Raw genomic sequence first — 19,221 nt, 5'->3', positions numbered from 1 at the left:
GAGCCCAGAGACCGGTTCTTGTTCCTGCAACCTTACACACCTGCCCCAGGTATGATGAGAAGCTGAGTTTCCTATCAAACAAAACAGTAATTAAGTGAAAGGTGAGTGATAAGCCTTCTGGGAACCCAGTATTCTCACACCTGGGCCACACAGCCTATCAACTGGCTGGGCATGTGTTTATAACGATCCACCAGTTGCTTTTGTTATCTTTTATCTTTCAAGGTTTATTTATTCAAAAGACAGTGACAGAAATAGATGCATCTGCTGGTTTACTGCCCAAATGGCCATAAAAACAAGGCTGGCCCAACGCCAGGAGCCTGGAACTCCACCCAGGTCTTCTACTTGGTGGCAGGTGCCAAGTAATTGGCTGTCTTCTGCTGTTTTTTGCCCTGGTGCATTAGCAGGACACTGGAGTGGAAGCAGAGCAGCCAGGACTCAAACCTGCACTCAGACATGGGATGCGGGGGTTGCAGGCAGCAGCTTAAACCGTTGCACCACAATGCTGGCCCCACCAATTGCTTCTGTGTGTCATTCTTGAATAATGTGATTATAACTGGGACTTACATCAATATTGACATCACTCATTAATATCAATGCAAATGATGCCACTGGCACTGATCTATTACCACATGTGAGACTGTTCCATGCATTTTGTGTGGACTACGTCTTTCCATCCTCACATCAATCCTCAAGTGGATGCAGTCCTCGGTCTTTTCTGAGCCTTTTTCTGGGTAAGAGTCAGGAGATCTGGTGTATCATTCAAGGGGCTTCATGCCCCTGTCCACAGCAATGAAGACCCCAGGCATCTGTGTCCTGTCCCCTCTGTCCTCGGCCTACTGTTCTCCCCACTTCCCCTCCTCTCTTTAGACATACTCACTCACTGCTGTTGATCACACCTCAACTTCCCACTGCACCCCAAAGAAATCCTACCAGCAAGGATGAATCAGATGTCTGGGGGGATATAAAAACAGACACTCTTCCCCCAGATCACCTGCCTTCCGGAAAGGGCAGGGACAGTTGGCTGGGGCTTGGGGACAGAGTCCTGGGGACTCTTTTACAATTACTGTTGCCAGGAGCAGGCAAAGGCTAGAACTGTAGCCACTGGTGGGCTTCCACATCCCTACTTCCTTCATCTGGGAGCCTACCACCTGCCCCAGGACCTTGGAAGTCCTTCCAAAAGACTCAATCCAGTCCTCCTCTTGGTTTTTAAGTACAAGGACCCCCAAAACGAGGGGCCCAACTCCCTCACACTCAGCCAAGAGTAGACAGTCAGAAGAAGCAGTTCCCTCGACAAGCTTTTCCTGAGCCCTTCAGTGTGCCAGGTCCTGCTTGCTTGGGCGCCAATGCCATGGAGATGACAGAGCCTTACCCTGAGGAGGGTAAAAACAAAGGTGTCTTTCAGGAAGATGGTGAATATGGAAGGAACAAATACATTGGGGGAAATGGCGCCTAGTTTAGCAATAAACAGAGTCCGAAGGGCCCATTATCTATGCAGAAGGACCTGCCCACCAGACAGTCTGGAGAGCAGGGAAATCAGTGAACACCTTCCAAGTTCAGGGAGAAAAAGATGGCCCAGAAGAGCATGGCAAATACTGATGAGGAGGAGGCCATGAGAAGACGGAACCGGGACCTGGAGAAGGACGATCGGGGAGCATGGGCTCCAAGAACAAGTCCTCCTCCTCCAAGGCCAAGGGTGTCAGCAGGGCTGTATACAACCACATGGTTTCCCTCCATACCCATGGCCATCCCCCCACAGTTAAGACAAAATTACATCTGAACAAAGGTTTAAGATTTCTTAAGAACCCTAGGGTCCAGGCAGACTTTTTCTCCAACCAAGCTAGCCACATGGAAGCCAATTATCAGAGGAAGAGCATTTACATATGTTGTACTCAGCTCGTTTTACTGTCATCTGAGAATACAGAATGTTAAGTAAAAGTAATTGTGAGAACTTACATTTTAAATAACCTTGGACTGAAGAACCCAGCTTATGCTGGTCTCCCAAACACACAGGAAGCTTGAAGCATTCTCCGAATCCAGACCTTCACAACAGAACCGTGCTGTTTCTGACTGCTACCAACAATGCCACCAACTTTCCTTTGTCAGGGAGACTTCAGGGAATTTGGAGGCGCCCAGACTGCCAGTTTGGAGGAGGGTTATCTTGAGGGCCGGCCACGGACATAAGGCATTGATACAGACACGCCGGGGTCCCAGGGTCTGCTCACTGCAAAGGTGGTACCCCACCCTGCTCGGCAAGTCACCACCCCTTGGATCCTCCATTGCAGGCCTAACCAGAGAAACAGGGACTGGACAGAGACCCAGAGGCACGCTTTAGAAATCGGCATGACCTGGGAGCAGGCCCATGTGGCAATCCCTAGTGCGACATGGAGCCCACCAGCACTAGGCTGCTTTCTTGACGCCCTCGAGATTCCAAATGGCAGTGCTGCAAAACTCAGCTTCCTCTGCATTTCCTTGTCACACCGGTAAATTATCACTGATCTCTGCAGTAAATGCATTTAACCCGTCAATTGTGCACAGATGAAAGGAATTACCTAAATTAAAAACAAGCCCCCTCCTCCTCCCAGTGCTAGAGTAGCAGGTGACATCCTAACTCACACAGCTATTTGTCCGAGCCCGGCGTCAGTACCCACCAGGAGCCTGGGTTTCTCGCCTCCCAAACGTGAAACGAGTAATCCAAGGCTTTCTCTCTGTTACCTGACGGAGGCCCAGCTACAACATGGCTCCTCCAGTCCCTCTCCAAGAACTGAACGTGGGCCCATACCAGCCCTAACAGGAATCTCACAAACACTTGAAAACAAATTCCGCGTCGAAAGGAAACAAGTGATTAAAGTGCCGAGCCAGGGCGGAGTGCACAAGTATCTCTTCCCTCTCCGGGCGGCCAGGCCCTGCCCTCTCCCGCCCCGAGCTACAGGCAAGCAAACGAAAAGAGCAGGGTTCTGCCGCTGCGAATGCGAGGGATGTCCACTTGGGCTCCCAGTGGCACAGAATTCACCTACAGCCGGGGACGACGAGGAGCCGCCAGCAGGAGCAGGCGGCACCGCGGCGGCCATTTCTGTCGCCTACGCCTACGTCACAGCCCGCGCCGTTCCCTCGCACACGGGCGCGCCCCCGACAGCGAGCCCCGCGCGCACTCCGGACGGCCGTTACCGCCCAGGACAGGGCGCGAGCGGGCGCAAACCGCCGTGCCAGAGACGGCAGTAGCAAACGGGCCAAGGCCACAGGCGGTAGCGCGAGCCCCAGCGCCTTTAAACGGCTGCCAGGGGGAGACCCGGGCCCGAAGCCATCGCTCTCCACCACCCGCACCAGCCCCCACCCGACCGCACCCGACCGCCGGGGCCCCGGGGACGGAGCGCACAGCTGCTTTCTCGTGGTACGTGGGTGGCTCTGAAAAGAGCCTTTGGGCCGAGGATGGAAACCGGACACGAGAGCGCGCTGCTTAAGCCCGCTCTCCGCGGATGCGGCGGGCCAGCTGGATGTCTTTGGGCATGATGGTGACGCGCTTGGCGTGGATGGCGCACAGGTTCGTGTCCTCGAACAGGCCCACCAGGTAGGCCTCGCTCGCCTCCTGCAGCGCCATGACGGCCGAGCTCTGGAAGCGCAGGTCCGTCTTGAAGTCCTGCGCGATCTCGCGCACCAGCCGCTGGAACGGCAGCTTGCGGATCAGCAGCTCGGTCGACTTCTGGTAGCGCCGGATCTCGCGCAGCGCCACGGTGCCCGGCCGGTAGCGGTGCGGCTTCTTGACGCCGCCCGTGGCCGGCGCGCTCTTGCGGGCCGCCTTGGTGGCCAGCTGCTTGCGGGGCGCCTTGCCGCCCGTCGACTTGCGCGCCGTCTGCTTCGTGCGAGCCATGCTCCCCCACCTGCGACTTCGCTCACCGGCGCGCCGACACTGTCTCGAGCCGGCCGGCCGCCGCCGCGCGCTTTATAGGCGCCGTCTCTGCCCGATTGGGCGGCAGGACTTCAAAGTCCCCGCGCTGCTCGCTCATTGGCGACGACGTCACGCGCCCCGGCACCGCCCACTAGCTCCGGCAGAGGCCCTCTGCCCGCCCCGCCCCAGGCTGTCCGTTGGCCTCAAGTTTGCCCGCAGCGCCTTCCCGGGTTCTCTCTGGGTGCACGTCCGCTCCTGGCCCCCGCCCAGCCGACTGGCGGTTTAAGGCTGCGCGCCGGCCCCGCCGCTCAGAGGGCTATCCCCGTGGGCGCTGCGCGGGCCGAGTGGGAGCTCAACCTCGCGTGTGTTCCTAGCCCGCGGGCCGCCTCGCTGCGTGCCCAGGGTCTCGCGTCCTCCGAGTCGGCCCTGAGCAGGCCAGCACCCACCTGTGGGCAGGGGCAGCTGCCCGTCCCCAGGGCGCAGGACTGGGGCGGGGCCGAGAGGGCGGTTCCGTAATAGAGCCCCCCCCCCCCCCCCCCCGCTCCCAACGCCCGGGGAAGGTATCCTTCCCTTCGACAGAGGCTGGGGTGGGGGTTACGTCTCTATCACACTAAGCACGGGGGTGTCCGGCGGGAGCCGCAGTTGCCGGCCGAACTCGCGGAGGCCGCTCTCCCGGCGACGGCGAGCCCCGCCTACGGGGGTGGGTCGAGGCCGGACAGCGTATGCACCTCACTCCCACCCCCCCCCCCCCAGCTCCCTTCCCCACGAGGCCCGGGCCGGGCGCGACCGCGGACTAGCGTGTCTGCAACTCTTTCTCAGACGGGGTGGGTGGCTCTGAAAAGAGCCTTTGGTTTCGCGAGCGCCCCTCGCGGACGCGGGCAGGGCCGGGCTCCCGCCGCCGGCCTCACTTGCCCTTGGCCTTGTGGTGGCTCTCCGTCTTCTTGGGCAGCAGCACGGCCTGGATGTTGGGCAGCACGCCGCCCTGCGCGATCGTCACCTTGCCCAGCAGCTTGTTGAGCTCCTCGTCGTTGCGGATGGCCAGCTGCAGGTGGCGCGGGATGATGCGCGTCTTCTTGTTGTCGCGCGCCGCGTTGCCCGCCAGCTCCAGGATCTCGGCCGTCAGGTACTCGAGCACGGCCGCCATGTAGACGGGCGCGCCGGCGCCGACGCGCTCGGCGTAGTTGCCTTTGCGCAGCAGCCGGTGCACCCGGCCCACGGGGAACTGCAGCCCGGCGCGCGACGACCGCGACTTGGCCTTGGCGCGCGCCTTACCGCCTTGCTTCCCACGACCCGACATCACTGCCACGCTCACGCAACGCACTGGCCGCCTAGACACCCGCCGACTCGCCCGCCGCCGCGCCGCTCCACCCTTTTATAGCCAGGACGCCGATCGGCCACCGCCCGCTCCCATTGGCCACGGCGGCGTCCCGGCCTGCTGCCCAATCGCCGGGCTCGCCCAGAATCCGCTCATTTGCATGAGCTCCGCGCCCGCGGCGGAACCCGCGAATCACCACGCGGCCCCCTCGGAGCCTTCATTTGCCTACCGGGCCGCCGCCCCCGCGGCCCGGGCGCTTCCGGCGGGCGCCTGGCCTGCGGCTGCGCCCGCACCCGCGCCCGAGCGGGGCTCCGGGAAGGCCGTCCCCGCCGCGCGGGAGGAGGACGGCGAGTAGCGCAGCCGCAGCCGCAACCGCAACCGCAGAGAGCCGCTCCGTCTACGTGTACCAGGCGCTCTGGCAGGTGCGCCCGGCACCGGCGTCTCGTCTAAGGCCGCGGGCATCGCCAACTCGTGTTGGCGCAACGCCGGCGTGGTGTCGCGCCTGGCGCACTACGACAAACGCTCCACCATCACGTCCCGGGAGGTGCAGAAGGCCGTGCGCTTGCTGCAGTCAGGCGAGCCGTCCAAGCACGACATATCCGAGGGCACCAAGGCCGTCCCCGTGTACACCAGCTCCAAGTGAGGCCCTGCCGCGCCGCTAGCCCACAAAGGCTCTTTTCAGAGCCACCTGCCTTCCCCGAGAAGGAGGCTGTCTTTCCTCCCGTCTTTTCCCAGTTTCCTGTTTTCACTTTCTCAAGTTTACATTATCTGGCTTGCAACACATACTTTGCTTTTGGATATTTTTGCTTGTTTTGTTTTTGTGTGGCTTTTTGTTTTGAGATTCACTAGTATGTATACAGGTACCTTGATTGGCGAAAAAAACAGGAATTGTAGCGTGGCTTAGGTTTGCCTGAGAGACTGTTAAAACCGGCATTTGGCTGGCCTGGTAACCATCAAAACGTTGAATTAGGCAGTGAGGTGCTGTTGTAGTATCGGTAAGGCGAATTTGCAGGAATTAAGTAAAGATAATGTGATCTCGTGTTTTCCTTTGCTAGAATAGTGCAGAACTTAAATTGTGCCTATTATGTGTGAGCTGAAAGCGATTCAGTTTAAATACGGTACTGACTAATTCCTTGAGTGTATGTCTTGGTTCCATAAATCTGTTCTATTCCCATGTTTGTTAGACTACCGAGGAAATAGGTTAGTTTTGAGGCCTAGGAATTAACTGATAAATGTTGGTGCTGTGTTTGCCTTTTCATGTCACATACCATGAAACCTACCTGGCATCTCGAGTTTTCCCCAAAAAATGATCACTCAGAAGAGCTTGTTCAACTTAATGTTTCCATGCAATGGCAACAAAGCACAGACCTGAAGCCAGACTTTGGAATGCTTGAGCAGCAGAGAGAGCCCAAATATGGTAAAAGGGAGGTTGATTGGTTTGGAAATTTAATTTCGGTGTTTGGCAGACTATGAACTGTTTAAAGAAGGCATTGAGGGCCCGAGCTGTGACCTTTGAAGGCTAAGCCTCCACCTGCAGGGCTGGAATTCCATAAGGACACTGGTTAGATTCCCAGTTGCTCCACTTCAATCCAGCTCCCTGCTACGTCACCTGGGAAAGCAACAGAAGATGGCCCAAGTTGTTGGGCCTCTGCCATCCACGTGGTGGAAGACCTGGGAGAAGCTCCTGGCTCCTGGCTTCGGTCTGGCCCAGCTCTGGCCTTTACAGTAAACCTGTAAATGGAAGATAGCGCTCTCTCTCTTACTCTCTCTCTCTCCCCTGCTTTCTCCCTTTTGTATCTCTGCTTTTCAAATAAAATAAATCTTTAAAGAAGGCATTGAAATAACATTAATCCTACATTTGCTTTTGGCATCACAGGTCCTGTGTTGGCCATAAAGGAAAGTCAGGAGACCAGTTAGGAGACTGTTGACAGTCATTAATGAGCCAGAGCAGCGATTCAGTCAGCAACATCAGCACTGCCTGAGAATTTATTAAAGATAATAAACCCCGATAATTTATGTTAAGCTCCCTGGGTAATTCCAATGCATGTTAAAGTGCAAGAACTGGCCCTACAAGACAGAGGTTGTGATGGAGATGAAGTGTGATTAGGGTTTCATTTTGTAGGTAAAATTGCTAGGTTTTCCTGAGCAGTAGAATATAGGGAAGAGAAACCCTTGGCAGAAGAGAAACAACTGGGTCGAGAGACAATGACGCTGTTAATTAGGATGGAATCCTGGGAAGAGGTGTGGGTTGGGGCAGCAAAGAGGTCCCAGCGTTGATTTAATCGTGGCTGGGTGTCAGGCTTGAAGTGCATACATGGAGTTGGCCATTGTACAGATGCATTTAGAACTGAGTAAAGGCAGCACAAAGGCCCTTAAAGGCTACCTCCCAACCCAAACAGCTGAGGGAATAAAGGTATCGCCTTATTTTCCACACTTCATTTCTTGTGTGTTTGTTATGAAGTCTAACAGTAGTCGATAACACTTGCTGTAGTTATTCTTTCTATAGTAGGACTGCCACGTATGTTTCCCAGAAAATAGATTTTACCCACAGTTCTTAGCTCTGGCTTGGCTGCTTTAAATGCTGTCCCAAACTTTCCTCTGCTGAGATTAGTTCAGGGATCTAAGAGCAACCTAATTCACTTTTTTTAAATTTTTTTATTTTTTTTTTTATTTTCTGTCAGGCAGAGTGGACAGTGAGAGAGAGAGACAGAGAGAAAGGTCTTCCTTTTGCCGTTGGTTCACCCTCCAATGGCCGCCGCGGCCGGCATGTTGCGGCCGGCGCACCGCGCTGATCCGATGGCAGGAGCCAGGAGCCAGGTGCTTTTCCTGGTCTCCCATGGGGTGCAGGGCCCAAGCACCTGGGCCATCCTCCACTGCACTCCCTGGCCACAGCAGAGAGCTGGCCTGGAAGAGGGGCAACCGGGACAGAATTCGGCGCCCCAACCGGGACTAGAACGCGGTGTGCTGGCGCCGCTAGGTGGAGGATTAGCCTATTGAGCCGCGGCGCCGGCCTTTTTTTTTTTTTTGACAGGCAGAGTAGACAGTGAGAAAGGTCTTCCTTTGCTGTTGGTTCACCCTCCAATGTCTGCAGCAGCCGGCGCACCGTGCTGATCCGAAGCCAGGAGCCAGGTGCTTCTCCTGGTCTCCCATGGGGTGCAGGGCCCAAGCACTTGGGCCATCCTCCACTGCACTCCCTGGCCACAGCAGAGAGCTGGCCTGGGGCCTGGAAGACGGGGCAACCGGGACAGAATCCGGCGCCCATACCGGGACTAGAACCCGGTGTGCCGGTGCCGCAAGGCGGAGGATTAGCCTAGTGAGCTGCAGCGCCGGCCCCCTAATTCACATTTAACTTTCACAGGATTTATTTTTTTTAACATTTTGGAACTTGAAGTGAGTAAATGAATAGGGGAGTGCAGAATGAAAGCTTGTGGGAGAGAAGTTTCATTGCTTTCAAGAGGCGGCAGCAAGATGGAATGGTCCAGATGTGGAAGCAGGAAGGCTAGCGGACAATATGAAGATGAGGGCAACCTGGGGGGATGGAGACCGAGCCGACTCCTGGAGCTCAGCCACGTGCAGAGGCTGACTGTGCCTTTGAACCTCTGATGAAGCTGTGTGTCTAACATGCACTTAAGCCATTTTGAATCTCCAAGTATATCAGAAATAAAAATAAATGTGTTCTCTAAATGAAAGATAACAGACCTTTTATATTGAAAGATCTCAAAAAATCAAATAGGTTGGATAAGGAAAAACAGAAGTAGGTGATCCATGGGCTCAATTGATCCAAGTGTTAAAATCACTGTTTCACCAAGGCCTAAAATTAATATTGCATCATAGAAGACATGAGATTTAAAAAAAAATTCTGAAATTTTATTTAAAATTTAAAAATAAATTATAGTCCTATTAAAAAGTATAGTACTTGTGTTACTTTCCTAGGGCTGTAATGACAAAGTACCACAAACTGCTTAGCTTGAAACAACAGAAATTTCTTCTCATTGCCCTAGAGGCTGGAGGTGTGAAGCCAAGGTGTTGGCAGGGCCATACTCCTGCAAAGCAGCAAGAACCTTTGCTCGTCTTCTCCATGTGTGGAGCCTCGGGGATTCTTTGGTTTCTAGTTGCACAACTCCAGTCTGCCTCTCCCTTCCTGTATGTCTGTCTGCTGGGGATATCAGTCATACTGCTCCGAGGCTACCCTATGCACTTTAACTTGCCTGCCGGGACCTAGTTCCAAATAAGGCAAGATTCTAAGGCACTGGAGGTTGCGTTGCAGCAGTTCTCCTTAGGGGCTAGAATTCAGCCCCTCAGGGTTGTCGGCAGTTGTAGGCTGACTACTGTCCTCCCACGTGAGCATGTTCTGATGCCCACAGCCTGTGCTGACTTTATACTGCTAAAGGGACTTTATCCTGGTGGGGGAGGCGGGTGCTGTGCTCACCAGAGTCCTCATAAGCAAAGGCAAGAAGGTCAAACAGAGAAGGCAGGTGACGGAAGCCGAGACACATTTAAAGATGGTGCACAATGGTGGCTTTGAGGAAGGGACCATAGACTGTGTTCCCCTAGAACTGCTGGAGGGAGCACAACCTTGACTTCTCAGTGAAACCGATGTTGTACTTTTGCTTCCCAGAACTGTAAGACAGTGGAGTTATTTTAAGCTACCAACTTTGTCAATTTATTATAGCAGCCATAGGAAGCTAATGCAACAGCTGTGTGGGGACTTTTTGACAACTGGAGAAATTTGAATGGATTCTGTGTCACTTAATATTGTTGAATCCATATTTGTTAGGTACATAGTATAGTTTTATGGTTATGTAGGAGAATCCCCTTATTTTTAAGACATGCTATATAATTTAGTATTTTTCTGGAAGTTTGCAAGTTTCAAAATAAAAGTTGGAAAATATTTTAGACTTGTAATCAAAGACATTAAAAATTATTAGAAGGAGCTTTCACAGTTTTGTGATTTTACTTTGGCAGCAAGTAAATTTGTTAATTGACAAAATTTCAACATACAAAGCATATACGTAGACTTCACGCCCTTCCCGAGTTCTACTGAATAAAGTCTTATATGTTGAAAGCAATCATCCAGATATTAGCTGGAACTCTGAATTACATCCGTTGTTGAAAATACTTTATTATACTCATTGCAGACAGTGGTGACAGGTGGTTGCCCAAGACCAGTGACGCCACAAATGACGTTGACTTTGTTTTTCTTGTTCTGTGTGAGGTTGAAACTGAAGTTGGATGGGGGCTAGCACGGGGCACAGCAGGTGAAGCCACAGCTTGTAATGCTGTCATGTCAGGAGCCCAGGTTGCAGACCCAGCTTCTCCACTTCTGATCCATTAGCAGGGAGCTGGATCAGAAGTGGAGCAGCTGGGACTCAAACCGGTGCCCATAGGGGTGCCAGCACTGCAGGCGGTGGTTTTACCAGCTATGCCACATCACCGGCCCCAGGTGTCATAAATTGTTCTCTTTTCTGAGCTCCAAATTTTTGTATATACAACTTTCTTCTTTGTGATGGTCACCGGGAGTCTAAAAGGCTTTTCTCTCCAAGCCTACTCTGCACGTCAGTAAACCACAGCTCTTTGCAGATCTCAGCACAAAAAATCTGTGGTAATCCTTGATTCCTCGTTGTGTCATATGTTGCATTTAATTCATTGATTTAACTTAAAGCAACCAAAACCTGCCTTTTCCCCATCTCTGCTGCTACCACTGGGCTCTCTGCTGAATTGTGTTTCTGCAGCCTCCTTCCTATTCTCTAGGCTTCTATACTTGCTTTTCTGCTGCTTTTCATAGTATAAGAATTTTTGCTATGGTATTAAGAATATTGTTACAGTATGCTTAGCATTTACCTAGGAAGTTTATGCCTTTATTTCAATACTTGTTCTTCTGTTTTCATTTGTGTTTTTGTTTTTTTTGTTTTTGTTTTTACAGAGTGGATAGTGAGAGAGAGAGACAGAGAGAAAGGTCTTCCTTTGCCGTTGGTTCACCCTCCAATGGCCGCTGCGGCCGGCGCACCGCGCTGATCCAAAGGCAGGAGCCAGGTGCTTCTCCTGGTCTCCCATGGGGTGCAGGGCCCAAGCACTTGGGCCATCCTCCACTGCACTCCCAGCCCACAGCAGAGCTGGCCTGGAAGAAGGGCAACCGGGACAGAATCTGGTGCCCTGACCGGGACTAGAACGCGGTGTGCTGGCGCCGCTAGGTGGAGGATTAGCCTATTGAGCCGCGGCGCCGGCCTGATCTGTTTTTAAAATATATCCACCCACCCCACCCCGCAATGTATAAAGTCCTTTGCTGTATGTGGTGCCCTGAATTCAGGGATTAAATGAGGCTAATTTTGTATGTAGCATTAAAAACAATTCTAGGGAAGGATGGGGAAAACCTCTGGGGGTAGTGAATGAAAAGTATGAACAGGTTCTTATCAAGGAATATGGCAACTGCATAACCACATAGCTTAGTGCTTACAAAACATGTGAATCACCTGATGTGTCCATGCATTGTTCATCTTTGCCTCACATCCAATGATTCAGGTTCAGTGGACCTATACAGTGGTTAGAGAATATGTATTTCTGTGTGTGTGTGTGTGCACTTCAAGAGATTCAGGGTCCAGCCTACCTGGGAAGAGGTAGGTAGCTGAGCTGAAGGTCATAAACCACAAACCTCCCCCCACCATGTTATTCTAGCTGACTTGTCTATCAGAAAACCTCTTTCCCAGGATGCTTTGTTTTATCTGGGACGTGGGGAAAAGTGCCGTGTAAATATGTGTTTTCAGTTCCACTTGGATTCCATGGAGGTCATAAGACTAACGGAGGTGCTGGGCTGCACCCACCCTCCTCTGTTCCTCACCCCTTTTCTCCCTCTCCACTCCTCACCTCTGCCCATGGCTGTCTGTGCCTTTTCATCTTTTGAACTTTTCTACTTCGCACACCGTGTCTGCCTATGCTGACTGCTGCTGAGTATGAGGCAAGGACCTGCAGTGAAATGAAACCCTGCCCCCCCCCCCACAATGGCCTTGGACCATTTCAGGAAACACTGCTTGTTGAGGGTTTCCTGTCATAAATAGGAACAAGGCCCTTTTTTATTATCTAATTTTCTAGAGAGAAGAATGAATTGTTCCATGAAGGGGGCACAGTTTTAAGGACATTTTATAACTAGTAGTTCCTCTTTCCCATATGCTGAAATCCTTGAGTATAAATAAATCCTCTTTGCTCTTCCAGCCCTTACCCAGAAGATTCGAAGGTAAAAAATAACGATGGGAAATTGTGTAGGCATCAGCACCTGAGTGAAAAGGTTTACTATCCACCGGAGCCGCTTTTGCTTAGCTTCTTAAATATAAGCGATTGAGTTGACTCAGTGTATCCAAAAGGAATAGCATGCTGAAACACGAGTATGTAAATTAAAAATGGCTTCACCAGGCTCAAGGTACCTGGTACACTGTAGTGTTTGTGCTGGACACGATCAGCACTATTAGTGTTTCCTCTCCATTCTAGCCAGCCTTAGGATAAAGGGTATCAAGCACATATCATTGCCTTTGACAGAACTAATCCTACATATACAAAGAGCTATAGTCCACCAGCTCTCCATCCACTACATAACAGGTGCTACCTGTGCGCCTCTGCATCATCCGAGAAGACCGATACTACCGGTGGTCACGGGTGGTGCGCAAATCGGGGAGACAGTGGGATCTGAAAAGAGCCTTTGTGGGCTGGCGGTGCGTTGGCGATGCCCGCGGCCTTGGACGAGACGCCGGTGCCGGGCGCACCTGCCAGAGCGCCTGGTACACGTAGACGGAGCGGCTCTCTGCGGTTGCGGTTGCGGCTGCGGCTGCGCTACTCGCCGTCCTCCTCCCGCGCGGCGGGGACGGCCTTCCCGGAGCCCCGCTCGGGCGCGGGTGCGGGCGCAGCCGCAGGCCAGGCGCCCGCCGGAAGCGCCCGGGCCGCGGGGGCGGCGGCCCGGTAGGCAAATGAAGGCTCCGAGGGGGCCGCGTGGTGATTCGCGGGTTCCGCCGCGGGCGCGGAGCTCATGCAAATGAGCGGATTCTGGGCGAGCCCGGCGATTGGGCAGCAGGCCGGGACGCCGCCGTGGCCAATGGGAGCGGGCGGTGGCCGATCGGCGTCCTGGCTATAAAAGGGTGGAGCGGCGCGGCGGCGGGCGAGTCGGCGGGTGTCTAGGCGGCCAGTGCGTTGCGTGAGCGTGGCAGTGATGTCGGGTCGTGGGAAGCAAGGCGGTAAGGCGCGCGCCAAGGCCAAGTCGCGGTCGTCGCGCGCCGGGCTGCAGTTCCCCGTGGGCCGGGTGCACCGGCTGCTGCGCAAAGGCAACTACGCCGAGCGCGTCGGCGCCGGCGCGCCCGTCTACATGGCGGCCGTGCTCGAGTACCTGACGGCCGAGATCCTGGAGCTGGCGGGCAACGCGGCGCGCGACAACAAGAAGACGCGCATCATCCCGCGCCACCTGCAGCTGGCCATCCGCAACGACGAGGAGCTCAACAAGCTGCTGGGCAAGGTGACGATCGCGCAGGGCGGCGTGCTGCCCAACATCCAGGCCGTGCTGCTGCCCAAGAAGACGGAGAGCCACCACAAGGCCAAGGGCAAGTGAGGCCGGCGGCGGGAGCCCGGCCCTGCCCGCGTCCGCGAGGGGCGCTCGCGAAACCAAAGGCTCTTTTCAGAGCCACCCACCCCGTCTGAGAAAGAGTTGCAGACACGCTAGTCCGCGGTCGCGCCCGGCCCGGGCCTCGTGGGGAAGGGAGCTGGGGGGGGGGGGGTGGGAGTGAGGTGCATACGCTGTCCGGCCTCGACCCACCCCCGTAGGCGGGGCTCGCCGTCGCCGGGAGAGCGGCCTCCGCGAGTTCGGCCGGCAACTGCGGCTCCCGCCGGACACCCCCGTGCTTAGTGTGATAGAGACGTAACCCCCACCCCAGCCTCTGTCGAAGGGAAGGATACCTTCCCCGGGCGTTGGGAGCGGGGGGGGGGGGGGGGGGGGGGGCTCTATTACGGAACCGCCCTCTCGGCCCCGCCCCAGTCCTGCGCCCTGGGGACGGGCAGCTGCCCCTGCCCACAGGTGGGTGCTGGCCTGCTCAGGGCCGACTCGGAGGACGCGAGACCCTGGGCACGCAGCGAGGCGGCCCGCGGGCTAGGAACACACGCGAGGTTGAGCTCCCACTCGGCCCGCGCAGCGCCCACGGGGATAGCCCTCTGAGCGGCGGGGCCGGCGCGCAGCCTTAAACCGCCAGTCGGCTGGGCGGGGGCCAGGAGCGGACGTGCACCCAGAGAGAACCCGGGAAGGCGCTGCGGGCAAACTTGAGGCCAACGGACAGCCTGGGGCGGGGCGGGCAGAGGGCCTCTGCCGGAGCTAGTGGGCGGTGCCGGGGCGCGTGACGTCGTCGCCAATGAGCGAGCAGCGCGGGGACTTTGAAGTCCTGCCGCCCAATCGGGCAGAGACGGCGCCTATAAAGCGCGCGGCGGCGGCCGGCCGGCTCGAGACAGTGTCGGCGCGCCGGTGAGCGAAGTCGCAGGTGGGGGAGCATGGCTCGCACGAAGCAGACGGCGCGCAAGTCGACGGGCGGCAAGGCGCCCCGCAAGCAGCTGGCCACCAAGGCGGCCCGCAAGAGCGCGCCGGCCACGGGCGGCGTCAAGAAGCCGCACCGCTACCGGCCGGGCACCGTGGCGCTGCGCGAGATCCGGCGCTACCAGAAGTCGACCGAGCTGCTGATCCGCAAGCTGCCGTTCCAGCGGCTGGTGCGCGAGATCGCGCAGGACTTCAAGACGGACCTGCGCTTCCAGAGCTCGGCCGTCATGGCGCTGCAGGAGGCGAGCGAGGCCTACCTGGTGGGCCTGTTCGAGGACACGAACCTGTGCGCCATCCACGCCAAGCGCGTCACCATCATGCCCAAAGACATCCAGCTGGCCCGCCGCATCCGCGGAGAGCGGGCTTAAGCAGCGCGCTCTCGTGTCCGGTTTCCATCCTCGGCCCAAAGGCTCTTTTCAGAGCCACCCACGTACCACGAGAAAGCAGCTGTGCGCTCCGTCCCCGGGGCCCCGGCGGTCGGGTGCGGTCGGGTGGGGTGGAGAGCGATGGCTTCGGGCCCGGGTCTCCCCCTGGCAGCCGTTTAAAGGCGCTGGGGCTCGCGCTACCGCCTGTGGCCTCGGCCCGTTTGTCGCCGCTGTCCCTGGCACGGCGGTTTGCGCCCGCTCGCGCCCTGTCCTGGGCGGTAACGGCCGCCCGGAGTGCGCGCGGGGCTCGCTGTCGGGGACGCGCCCGTGTGCGCGGGAACGGCCTCTCGCTCTACCGCGGCTTCGGCTTTGGGATGTCCGCCTCGGCTCCGCCCCATTCTTCCGGTCCACTTGGAGATGCCTGGTCCCGTGCTGCGGATTTCCGGTCTGAGACTGTTGGCTCTGCTTACCGCTTCTTTTTTTTTTTTTTTTTTTTTTTTTTTTTTTTGACAGGCAGAGTGGACAGTGAGAGAGAGAGACAGAGAGAAAGGTCTTCCTTTGCCGTTGGTTCACCCTCCAATGGCCGCCACGGCCGGCGCACTGCAGCCGGCGCACCGCGCTGATCCGATGGCAGGAGCCAGGAGCCAGGTGCTTTTCCTGGTCTCCCATGGGGTGCAGGGCCCAAGCACCTGGGCCATCCTCCACTGCACTCCCTGGCCACAGCAGAGGGCTGGCCTGGAAGAGGGGCAACCGGGACAGAATCCGGCGCCCCGACCGGGACTAGAACCCGGTGTGCCGGCGCCGCTAGGCGGAGGATTAGCCTAGTGAGCCGCGGCGCCGGCCACCGCTTCTTTTTAGTACCTCCGGCGCTCCTGGGGATTTGGCCTTATTGTTCACAGGCCGGTTAGAAGCAGGAGCCGAAATGCAGATGGTTGTGTTGCCGGACAGAGGCCAGCTGAGGAAGGGGTCGTGTAAGGACCACCGGCAGAGTTGTCCCAAGAGGCCCAGTTGGCATCCCAGCACCGTGTTGCACTCTGAAGTTCAGAAATGATGACTGGTGTTCACAGCTCGGTGACTACTCACCATGTTTTGTTTCATGTTTTTATTTGTAACTGCCACCCCGCTAAGCAAGTAGATGGATGTTCCAAATGCTCCTTAGGAAGCTGAGAGTGTTAGCCCAGCTGCACAAGTTTGTCCGGGCTCTGCCCAACACCCTTAACTCCCCAGACACTGTTCTGTGCAGGGGCCTGCCTGTCGCGGGCGCACCGCTCAGCCTGCCACTTGCTCAGCGTTCTCAGGTAGTTCCTCCAGTAATCCTCCCTTTTATCGCTAGACACTGAGGGAGCGCCTGAAGGCGTAGGCGTTTGTGTGCCCAGTGTGTAGCAGGTGATCAGGAAATGCCTGGGAAAGGATCCCAGTCCTCTGACTTGAATTCTTGCTCAAAAGTGCAGGGTCCCCAGGCCTCTCCCAGCATTCGGGGACTTCTCAGGAATCTGCAGGCCAGGCAGGAGCCAGTCTAGCCTGGGTTCTGGAAGGAACTTCTCAAGACTGCTCAAGACTGTCCCAGAAGGAAACAGGTAACTGCCCTGGCCCACAGCGGCTAAGGCTCACGATTAGTGTGCTTCCAGTGGCCTTGGCTGAGGACAGAGTCCACCACCAGCAACCCCCTCAATATGATCAGCTTCGAAGGAACATGCTTTAGTGAGAGGTAAACAGTTGTAGCCAGAGCGATAGTACCCCAAATATACCTGCATCCTAGTCCTGGAATTTGCGAGTATGTTACCGTATATAGCAGCGGGACTTTACAGATGTGAACAACTGAAGAACCTGAGTGCCATATTTAAACAGGATTTGGCTCCCCAACCCCTAAAAACATTTAAGTGCCAAAGTCATGGACTGATCCAACTATGGCGTCTGAAGGTGATTGAATTGGACTGGGCCCACTTGTGGTCCACCATGGTTTGTCCAGGCCACCAGTGGACTGTGGCCTCCCTCCACCTACCTACCTGGGAAAAGCTGGGAGAGAATAGACACAGCGCTAGAACAGGGGCTCAGTGTCTCAGTCTGTGTCAGATGGAAACAAGAAATGTGCATACCTCTTATGGTTAATATAGGGAAGCCTTAAGATGAATACAGTCCATACAAAGTACTTAGAGAAGAGTCCCAACAAGGCAATTAATAATTACCAGCCACTTCGTTAATATTACAATAAGCATGTGTTGAATATGGAGCCTAGATCTTCCCTTTGGGAATAGTGCAGTCATATGGTGGAAAATAAGATACACACAAAGGAAAACAACGGGTAAGTCATCGCATCTCTAGGTAATTGGCATCTAGAGATTTATCTGGACTGTGTGGCCGAGGCAGGAAAAATAATTGGGTTCCTGGGCGCCTCATGACCCAGACAAGGCTTTCACGGATGTCCTCTCCTTTGAATCCAAAACAACCTTGGAAAGGAGAAAGAGCTTTTCTGCCTCCAGTTTTACAGATAAGGAAATTTCCGGTGAAGATGAGACACTAAGAACATAGGTTACTCAGCTACAAAGTGGCCAAGGTGGAATTAGAACCAAGGTTTTGTGCTTGGCTTTTCTTATCAGATGAGATTCAGTGTGTCAGGAGAAGATGATGCCTACAGTCTTATCACTATATGTACAATAGACCCCACCTGAAATCAACCCATAGCCAGAAAAATCCATTGTACGTCACCTCCTGGTCACATACACACAAACATGTAAGTTACAACAGTGTCATAAAATAATACTATTTGTGATGTACCCTGCTATTTTCTCTTCTGCTTCTTACAAAAGGGTGAAATGAAAGAAAAGGTGAAATCTGCCAAGTCTCATAAATTCATTTTGTAACCCACTAACGGATTGCAGCCTAGAGTTTGAAAAATATTGGCTAGAGAAAACTGCAAAGAAGACAATAAAAATCCTCTTCTGATTTTAAAAGTCTTAATATTTCTCTGAATCTCTGTGCACACACATACACAACCTGATGTCTGTGGTTATGGGAAGGGGACAACATGGACAGATGGCCGAGAAAAATGCAGGCTAAGCTCTGGCTGCTGAGACGGAAGGGTCAGTGCCAGCGGCACAAATCGAGAAAGCTGTCCTCTAGGAAGTGATATTTGAACTCCCTGTCCAGAGAGCGAATGACAAGGCAGTCAGTCTGTTGCACACCTTCATTTCAGTCCTGTTAGATTCGAAGCAATCCAACTGAGGCCCTGCCCAGACCTACAAAAACTATGAGATAATAAATGAGTACTGTCCAAGCTACTAAACCTGATACTTTTTTTTTTATTTGACAGATAAGAGTTAGACAGTGAGAGAGAGAGACTGAAAGAAAGGTCTTCCTTCCATTGGTTCACCCCCCAAAATGGCCACTACAGCCAGAGATACGCTGATCCAAAGCCAGGAGCCAGGTGCTTCTTCCTGGTCTCCCATGAGGGTGCAGGGGCCCAAGCACTTGGGCCATCCTCCACTGCCTTCCTGGGCCACAGCAGAGAACTAGACTGGAAGAGAAGCAACCAGGACTAGAACCCAGTGCCCATATGGGATGCCGGCACCACAGGTGAAGGATTAACCAAGTGAGCCATGGCACCGGCCGTGATACTTTATTAAACATCAGTAGAAAATTCACATAGGCACAGGCATCTGGAGTAGTGGTTAAGACACTACTTGGCTGAGGCCAGTGCTGTGGCACAGCGGGTTAACACCCTGGCCTGAAGCACCGGCATCCCATATGGGCGACAGTTCTAGTCCCGGTTGCTCCTCTTCCAATCCAGCTCTCTGCTATGGCCTGGGAAAGCAGTAGAAGATGGCCCAAGTCCTTGGGCCCCTGCACCCACGTGGGAGACCCGGAAGAAGCTCTCGCTCCAAGCTTCGGATCGGCACAGCTCCGGCCGTTGCAGCCAATGGATAGAAGACTGAAGACTCTCTCTCTGCCTCTCCTTCTCTTTCTGTGTAACTCTGACTTTCAAATAAACTAATCTTAAAAAAAAAAAAAAATGTGTACCCTGGAGAGCAGTAGCTCAGATTATTGGGTTCCCACTACCCACATGGGAGACCTAGACTGGGTCCCCAGCTCCTGGCATTGGCTTGGC

The 19,221-nt window shown here is 54.8% G+C and overlaps 4 protein-coding genes and 1 pseudogene across 4 annotated transcripts; 3 read left to right on the top strand and 2 right to left on the bottom strand.

Annotated features, from left to right (window-relative positions):
• Positions 1-198: 198 nt before the first annotated feature.
• LOC138850547 (histone H3) lies at positions 199-3,865 on the bottom strand. Its single transcript, XM_070077761.2, has one exon. It carries the CDS (start codon positions 3,863-3,865, stop codon positions 3,455-3,457), a length of 411 nt encoding a protein of 136 aa, XP_069933862.1. The 3' UTR covers positions 199-3,454.
• Positions 3,864-7,031, top strand: LOC149125529 (uncharacterized; annotated as a pseudogene).
• On the bottom strand, positions 4,712-5,180 carry LOC138843269 (histone H2A type 2-A). Its single transcript, XM_070077763.2, has one exon. The coding sequence runs from the start codon at positions 5,178-5,180 to the stop codon at positions 4,788-4,790; it is 393 nt and encodes a 130-aa protein (XP_069933864.1). The 3' UTR covers positions 4,712-4,787.
• A 6,065-nt stretch (positions 7,032-13,096) lies between the features above and the next one.
• Positions 13,097-13,861, top strand: LOC100353691 (histone H2A type 2-A). Its single transcript, XM_002715638.6, has one exon. The coding sequence runs from the start codon at positions 13,390-13,392 to the stop codon at positions 13,780-13,782; it is 393 nt and encodes a 130-aa protein (XP_002715684.1). The 5' UTR covers positions 13,097-13,389; the 3' UTR covers positions 13,783-13,861.
• Positions 13,862-14,005: 144 nt separating this feature from the next.
• Positions 14,006-18,067, top strand: LOC103350067 (histone H3). The gene has a single exon (XM_089300015.1). The coding sequence runs from the start codon at positions 14,709-14,711 to the stop codon at positions 15,117-15,119; it is 411 nt and encodes a 136-aa protein (XP_089156141.1). The 5' UTR covers positions 14,006-14,708; the 3' UTR covers positions 15,120-18,067.
• Positions 18,068-19,221: the final 1,154 nt, after the last annotated feature.

This window comes from Oryctolagus cuniculus, chromosome 7 (genome assembly GCF_051225735.1).
Source record: "Oryctolagus cuniculus isolate XC-2025 breed Fujian yellow rabbit chromosome 7, ASM5122573v1, whole genome shotgun sequence".
Taxonomy (NCBI): Eukaryota; Metazoa; Chordata; class Mammalia; order Lagomorpha; family Leporidae; genus Oryctolagus; species Oryctolagus cuniculus.
The sequence above is the reverse complement of the archived record's forward strand: the minus strand, read 5'-3'. Positions and strand labels throughout refer to the sequence as shown.

Coding starts and splice junctions, on each gene's coding strand:
- LOC138850547 (XM_070077761.2), bottom strand. CDS start 3,865: ATGGCTCGCACGAAGCAGACGGCGCGCAAGTCGACGGGCGGCAAGGCG.
- LOC138843269 (XM_070077763.2), bottom strand. CDS start 5,180: ATGTCGGGTCGTGGGAAGCAAGGCGGTAAGGCGCGCGCCAAGGCCAAG.
- LOC100353691 (XM_002715638.6), top strand. CDS start 13,390: ATGTCGGGTCGTGGGAAGCAAGGCGGTAAGGCGCGCGCCAAGGCCAAG.
- LOC103350067 (XM_089300015.1), top strand. CDS start 14,709: ATGGCTCGCACGAAGCAGACGGCGCGCAAGTCGACGGGCGGCAAGGCG.